Source organism: Papaver somniferum, chromosome 2 (assembly GCF_003573695.1).
Source record: "Papaver somniferum cultivar HN1 chromosome 2, ASM357369v1, whole genome shotgun sequence".
Classification (NCBI taxonomy): domain Eukaryota; kingdom Viridiplantae; phylum Streptophyta; class Magnoliopsida; order Ranunculales; family Papaveraceae; genus Papaver; species Papaver somniferum.
Window position 1 is genome coordinate 54134525 of NC_039359.1, and position 7861 is coordinate 54142385.

A 7861-nucleotide genomic window follows, 5' to 3' on the forward strand; every position below is an offset into this window, starting at 1 on the left:
AGAGAACATGACTCACAGATGGTGCATATCTGGATATTTTGATTCTTTTCAAGTCTCCATTTTCTTCAGCATTTAGAATGGTCCTAGACATAGCTTCCATACAAAACAGAAATAGATAGGGAGATAAAGGATCTCCCTGTCTTAATCCTCTTGTAGGATTAAAACATTCAGTTGGAGACCCATTTAAAAGAACAGACAAAGAAGTTGTAGAAATACATTGAAAGACCAGGTTACACCAAGTTTCTGAAAACCCAAGTTTTTTCATAATCTCCATTAGAAAGTTCCATTCGACTCTGTCGAAGGCTTTTGACATGTCAATTTTTAAGCCCAAGAAACCATTTTTACTTCTTGATTTTCTCATTTTATGTATTATCTCATGTGATATATTTATATTGTCTGCTATCTGCCTACCAGGTATAAAAGCTGATTGGTAAGGACTTATGATCTTTTCAAGAAGACCTTTCATCCTATTTGCCATGAGTTTTGCTACTATTTTATAAGTGGTATTGCTCAAAGCAATTTTGACAGATTGGACTGGACGCGGGTGACCTCTAATCCGCAATCCGTAACTGTCCGTCCGTTGCACATCCCTAGCAAAAGGTTATGTTAGGGGAAAAAGAGTTGGCGTGTAGGTGGAATCCCGATCCTCCACAACCCCCACTTAATCCGCTATAATCAACAGCCACGTGTAACCTTAATACCTCTATATAATAAACAACTTCTTCGCGTCAAAGACTCTCACTCTATTCCAGAAAAAAAAAATACACCCACACCAAGAAAAAACAATGGAGCAATTCAAAGGACAATCAAGATTACCTAAATTCGCAGTACCAAAGAAATATGATCTGAAATTAAAACCAGATCTTATTGATTGTAAATTCAATGGAACTGTTGAAATCAACATTGATATCAAATCAGAGACTAAATTCTTAGTTCTTAATGCTGCTGATCTTGTTTTTCACAATGATTCTGTGTTTTACAAGACCCCCACCTCTGATAAGGTAATTATTTTTGTTTTTTTGTTGATTTTTGAGAGTGGGTTTTTGTTTTTGTGTTTTGATTTTGATTTTGGTTGTGGGTTTTTGATTTTTTTAGGTTTTTAAACCATCAGTGGTGGAATTGGTGGAAGCAGATGAGATTGTTGTGTTTGGATTTGATGAGAGTCTTCCTCTTGGTGAAGGGGTTCTTGGGGTTACTTTTGATGGGACTTTGAATGATAGGATGAAAGGGTTTTACAGAAGGTAATGATTTTTTGGTTTCTCTTGTTTTTTTTTTTTTTTTTGGGGGGGGTGGGGTTGTATCAGCATTGTGTAATTGTTTGATCTAACTGTGATGGGTTTTTGATTGATTGTAGTTCTTATGAGATTAATGGTGAGAAGAAGAATATGGCTGTTACCCAATTTGAACCAGCAGATGCTAGGAGATGTTTTCCATGCTGGGATGAGCCTGCTGCAAAGGTATTAGCTAATAGTGTAGATTGTGATAATTGACATCATTATGGGTTCAATTGCCCAATATGTGCTTTGCTTTCTTCTTAATATGATCTAATATTATAGATTGCAGGTATACTTTGTAAGAAATTACTGACACCCTTGTGATAGAAGTGTGATGTGATGATTGTTAAGTTTTAGGTTCTCAACCTATGTTATGTGTATGCTAAATTTGTAATCATCTGATAACGTGATAGAAAGAGTGTAATGTGGTTCAGTTGCATCACGCCTGTTAGCAGTTCGTTGTAACTTATGAAATATATATCAGGTGTGATGATTGTTCAGTTGCATCATGCCTGCTAGCAGTTCGTTAACAAGTGTATTGTAAACAGGCTACATTCAAGATAACATTGGTTGTGCCATCTGATCTAGTGGCACTGTCCAATATGCCAGTGGTTGACGAAAAGCTTGATGGGGATCTCAAGACAGTGTCATTCCAGGAATCACCTATCATGTCAACCTATTTGGTGGCTGCTGTTGTTGGTCTGTTTGATTATGTAGAGGACCACACACCTGATGGTATGATTGTGAACAAAATTTTGTACTGATTCCTTATGTCTTTGACTGAGCAATGCGCTACTAGCAAAAGTTGTACTGAAATTATTGTTTATATGTGAAGGTATCAAGGTTCGCGTATACACTCAAGTTGGTAAGGTAAATCAAGGGAAGTTTGCATTAGATGTTGCTGTGAAGACGCTTGATCTGTATAAAGAGTATGTGCCGTAACTTTTTTTTTTTTCCTGACTTTCATTGATTGAATATTTTTTATGTAGTATGCTGATGTTTCTGATGAATTATTAGTCTGGACAATGTTTCAGGATTCATTAAGCCTTTGACATTGGGAGACTAAATTCATATATGAACTTGGACAGGTACTTCGAAACTCCTTACACACTCCCCAAACTGGATATGATTGCTATTCCTGACTTTGCTGCTGGGGCTATGGAGAACTATGGTTTGGTCACATATCGTGAGACTGCTTTGCTTTATGATGAGGAGCATTCAGCAGCTGCTAACAAGCAACGGGTACTTGACTTATCCTAGTCGAGATCTAGGTTTCATTTGCAGCCTTTTCAGGAGTTGTGTAATTCGTTTTTTTTTTCCTGAAAGTGCGGTACTAATGGTATCATTCTGCTTTTCAGGTTGCCATTGTTGTTGCTCATGAGCTAGCTCACCAGTGGTTTGGAAATCTTGTTACAATGGAATGGTGGACACACTTATGGCTGAATGAGGGATTTGCGACATGGGTATTTCTCACGGCCCTTCCCTATCTATAAGTGCATGCGATGATGATTCATAAATTCCCGAGGATGAGATACTAACATTTATCCTGATATCCTTGATTTCAGGTGAGCTACTTGGCAGCCGATAGCTTGTTTCCTGAATGGAAAATATGGACACAGTTTCTTGACCAAACAACTGATGGTCTTAGACTGGATGGACTTGCAGAATCACACCCAATCGAGGTGGGCATTTCTATACTGTATATCACGTTGATCTATGTATCTTGCTGGAACTTATCTCTAATGCTTCCGTGGATATGGATTTGTATGTTTCAGGTTGACATAAACCATGCTAGTGAAATTGATGAGATTTTTGATGCTATAAGCTATAGAAAAGGTGCCTCTGTTATCCGGATGCTACAAAGCTATCTCGGTGCTGAACCTTTCCAGGTTAGATTGTTTTCATGATACTCTTCAACCATTGTTAATGGCATATTCTTGTATAATGTTTTTACGTATTTGGTATCATACCTTAAGAACTCTTTCGAATTATCTGACCTTTTCCAAAAACATTTTTATATTTCTTGATGCTGATTATATTTGGTCGTAATAAATGGGTTCTTTCGTGCATCCAGAGGTCACTCGCGTCATACATAAAGAAGTTTGCTTGCTCGAATGCAAGGACAGAAGATTTATGGGCATCTCTTGAGGAGGGATCTGGGGAACCAGTGAACATGCTAATGAATTCATGGACAAAACAGATGGGGTATCCAGTAATTTCCGTACAACTCAAAGATGACAAGTTGGAGTTTGATCAGGTCTGTTGTTTTTGTCTCATCTTCTGTTATTGCCTTGGGTGTCTAATCATATAAGGAACCTTTTTTATTTTGTCAAATTCAGAAGTTTTTGTTTCGTTTAAGGTACATTCTTAAGGAACCTGACAATTGTGTAATTTGCAGTCACAATTCTTGCAAAGCGGAGCTAGTGGAAATGGTCAATGGATTGTCCCAATTACATTATGTTGTGGCTCATATGAGGCTCACAAGAACTTTCTGTTGCGGTCAAAATCAGAATCTTTGGATGTGGTGGAACTTCTTGGGTCTTCGGATGTGAAAGGGAACCACAAGCAGTGGATTAAGCTTAACATTGACCAAGCTGGTTTCTACAGGGTAAAATATGATGATGATCTCCAAGCCAGGCTAAGATATGCCATTGAGGCCTCATCTCTTTCTGCAACTGATAGATTTGGTCAGATTTGTTTCACTATTATTTAGCTGCTGTATTACAATATATTTTTGTGGTTCGATTATCTGACGCCCGTGTTATTATTTTGGACAGGTATTTTGGATGATTCTTATGCCCTATCTATGGCTTGCAAGCAGTCATTGTCATCTTTGTTTACCTTGATGAGTGCGTACAGGAAGGAGCTCGACTATACTGTCTTGTCACATTTGATCACTGTAAGTTTCTCCTCTTCACTTGATATTAAGTATTACCTTATTTGATGCGTTCACACCCTAATCACCTTCACCAATGCAGGTGAGTTTCAAAGTTGCATCAATCACTGCTGACGCTGTTCCAGAATTGTCAACCTACCTTAAGCAATTCTTCATCACTCTCTTCCAGAGTTCTGCGGAGTAAGTTTACCCTGAATGCTAGATTAAAGGATTTTACTCAAGTATCTCAATTAACAATTAAATTGGAAGAGTGCCCTTCTTCTTTCATATATATAAATAGGTGATTAACTATGAGGTTAAATGATAATCTTCCTTTTAAAATCGTTATTCAAACGGTATGCTACTGGTACTGTGTACAGGAGACTAGGTTGGGAGCCACGTCAAGGTGAAAGCCACTTGGATGCTATGTTGAGAGGAGAGATCTTGACTGCTCTCGCCCTTTTTGGACATGATCTGACGCTAAACGAAGCAGTTCGACGTTTCCGTGCATTTGTGGATGATAGGAACACACCACTTCTCCCCCCTGACTCGAGAAAGGTTAGTGAATCAGAAGAGTCGCTTTACTTCTACCCTTTATATTCCTGTTGTCAAGCACATAATTATTTGTTGTTACCAAATATTTTGTAGGCAGCATACGTTGCAGTTATGCAGACTGTTACTGCATCAAATAGATGGGGCTATGACGCACTTCTGAAAATTTATAGAGAAAGTGATCTTAGCCAGGAGAAAACACGCATTTTAGGTAATTAATCTTCTTTCTGGTAAATTCAGCTATAATATCGCCGTTCTTCTTGTGGTTAAAAATTTGTTTCTCTTGTTGCAGGCTCACTTGCCTCTTGTCCAGATCCTAGCATCGTCCTCGAAGTTCTGAACTTTGTGTTATCACCTGAGGTAATTTTATTCGTTTATTAAGAGAGTTCTTTCAAAGTAATATAATCTAAATCTTTTACAGAAGGGCGTGATTGGTGAATGATCTTAATTTTTGTTGTGGCAGGTCCGAAGTCAAGATACTGTTTTCGGACTAGCTGTAAGCAGGGAAGGGCGTGAAACTGCTTGGTGTTGGCTTAAGGTATTGTTTTTTTTCCAACTAGTAATGGAACACAACCAATCTTCATCCCTCTTCTTGAGCATATCTTTTTTTTTCCCGAGGTCATCAAACTACACATCTAGCAGAACTCTGATGAGTAATATATATACCCCGCATAATTTTGCCATATAACTGTGATGCAGGAAAAATGGGATCACATTTTGACTACCTATGGTCCTGGATTTTTGGTGACACGTTTTGTCGGTGCTGTTGTCTCTCCGGTAAATCTCGCGACCTTGTCTCCTTTCTACTTTGCTCTCTTTATAGTAATGACAAAACCCAGGGTTAACAATACAACTTTTTCCTTGATTTTCAGTTCTCTTCAACCGACAAAGTAGCTGAAGTAGAGGAATTCTTTGCCACCCGCACGAAGCCTTTCATTGCCAGAACTTTGAAGCAGAGTCTTGAGCGAGTTCACATCAATACAAAATGGGTCCAGAGCATTCGTGACGAAAAGGCTTTTGCTGAAGTTATTAAGGAATTGGCACACAGAAATTACTAGAATGGTCAACACGTCGAAATTTACTACCACTTGAAAACTAGTTTAGCCCTTGAATAAAAAGCATCAGATAAATCTAGTCTTTACTAAACCTTCGTTTTAGCCCTTGAATAGTTGATTATTATGGCTTAATTGGGTTGTACTACGTCCGTGCGAACAGATTAAGACGTTTTACAGTCCTCGTTAATTCACGAATGTTCAGCTTTATAGTTCAGATGGGCTTGCCAGTTGCTTTGTCTTCGGTTTTACTCTTTACTATTTCCAATTCTCTCCTAGGTCATGATTCCGTATCTGTGAACTGATCATATTGGAGATCATATTGGAGTTCAAACATTATATGAGAATATCTTCCTCCCTGCCTTTGAAAAGCTTCTTTCATCACTGCAATTTCATGGTTAGGTATGTGTTAGCTGGCTTGGAACTGTATCAAGCACTTATGCCGTGGTGTCAAGGGAGTACCACGGTCATTTTGTTTACGTCCCAACTAGCTGTTTAGTCATTCGTACTGCGTGTTCTGTCCGAGTTTTCTAAGCTCTAATGCCCTCTCTAAGGCGGAGAAAGGTCCTCTAGGCCAGCTTCCGTCTGAGAAAGATCTTGTTGCACCCAGATTACGCGAATGCGTTTAGGCCTACATTATCTTCAGGCGAGGTCTGGGCCGACTGGAGTTTTCTTTGGAGGAGCTTGCTTGTTTTGGCTTACACGAACTCTTTATAGAGCAGCAGCAGCGAGCATATTGGCTTTATGACCTGGTATATGAGACTTGTTTATGTTCTTGGAGGTGTCAATAACAAAAATATATGCTTCTACTCCAATTTGTATGATCAGCTATGTACCATTGAAGTACTATTCTAGTAGTATTTGATGGTCAAATATGATGAAATTTGTGTAGGAAACGTGTTTCTGCTATTTTTGCATCAACGGATGATAGATCTTGTCTGTACACGTGTACCTTAAAGCAGCGTTATACTCCCTCCGTATTAGGAAAAGTGATACTTTCACTTTTTCATTTTTGCCTAAAAATAGGCCAAACTGGAAAAATGAAAGTATCATTTTTCCTAAAACGGACGGAGTATTTGATTAACCGAGTGAGAAATAAGGTCTCAACATTTTAACAGTTATCTGGTTAACTGATAGGTCTTGCGACCCAAATGATGATTCTTCAGGAAGGAGGTCGAGACTTGCGTTGTATGCAAGAATTGGGTGCCCAGCCAGTACAGCTTTACGCAATCACAGATTTAGTGGAAAGGAGTCGCATAATGACAATATGTATAAGTTGAAGCCGTGTATAAAGTGCACAACAGTCTCGGATCGGTTTTCAACCCTACCGACCATAGAACCATAAAGGTCGGGTTATTTTCCAGCTGCCCTTGTTAATAGTGAATTTCTAGATCGGTTCGGCTATGAACCGCCCGATCTAGACTTGGTTCGTGCGGTCCGATAGCGGTTTACAGATTTCATGTAGACCAGGCATAGTTGGATCGAGTAAACCTAAAACCCATACCGACCTTACCATACCGAGTTATATTTTTATAATGAAATACTTGTTCGCTGACTTGTTGTTTGAGGGTGAAAACGATTTCTGCTAATTTTGGTAATTTCGGGTGTGTGGATGAGAAACGAGTTTAAACCCTAAATAATGTACTGCAAGGGAGTACTTTAGATTCGAGAGATCAATCTGTACAAATCCGTCCTGAACCAAGAAATGGCCGTTCCAAACTTGCTTCGGTGACAAAGTGAAGGAGAAGGGTTGGTTTTGGGGAGGGAAGCGAAGAGAGTGTTGAGACCAGAATAGTTGATTCTGGAAGAGTAGTTGTTTCACGACTTGTATCAGAAAGTGGGAAGCTAACAGATGGAAAGCTAGCAAATATTTTCTCAGTGTTGTATCCTCCTGACCTGAACTTGTTGTTCGGTGGAAATAGGTAAGACCTATTTATACAAGTCGAAGTGAAACGTACTCTGGTATTATAACGGGCGTAGTGTACGTCGTACGCTGTAAACTGCCAAACCAATACCCAATGAGCATCCCCCAGTTTGTGACATGTGTTGATGTGTCGTGGAAAACATGTAGCATGTTGTTGTTCGGCAAGTTGAGCTTGGGAGAGTTG

General features: G+C 39.1%; 1 protein-coding gene across 1 annotated transcript; it reads left to right on the top strand.

Annotated features, from left to right (window-relative positions):
* The first annotated feature begins 747 nt into the window (after window positions 1–747).
* Window positions 748–6100, top strand: LOC113347676 (aminopeptidase M1-like). Its single transcript, XM_026591349.1, has 19 exons — window positions 748–1001; window positions 1096–1241; window positions 1355–1457; window positions 1823–2009; window positions 2110–2203; window positions 2363–2516; window positions 2633–2737; window positions 2840–2956; window positions 3050–3163; window positions 3349–3531; window positions 3673–3961; window positions 4052–4173; window positions 4253–4350; window positions 4530–4707; window positions 4798–4912; window positions 4994–5061; window positions 5165–5239; window positions 5401–5478; window positions 5574–6100. Exons 1-19 carry the CDS (start codon window positions 786–788, stop codon window positions 5757–5759), a joined length of 2628 nt encoding a protein of 875 aa, XP_026447134.1. The 5' UTR covers window positions 748–785; the 3' UTR covers window positions 5760–6100.
* Window positions 6101–7861: the final 1761 nt, after the last annotated feature.

Coding starts and splice junctions, on each gene's coding strand:
- LOC113347676 (XM_026591349.1), top strand. CDS start 786: ATGGAGCAATTCAAAGGACAATCAAGATTACCTAAATTCGCAGTACCA. Junction 2,010..2,109: donor AGAGGACCACACACCTGATG/GTATGATTGTGA, acceptor TTATATGTGAAG/GTATCAAGGTTCGCGTATAC. Junction 3,532..3,672: donor ACAAGTTGGAGTTTGATCAG/GTCTGTTGTTTT, acceptor TGTAATTTGCAG/TCACAATTCTTGCAAAGCGG.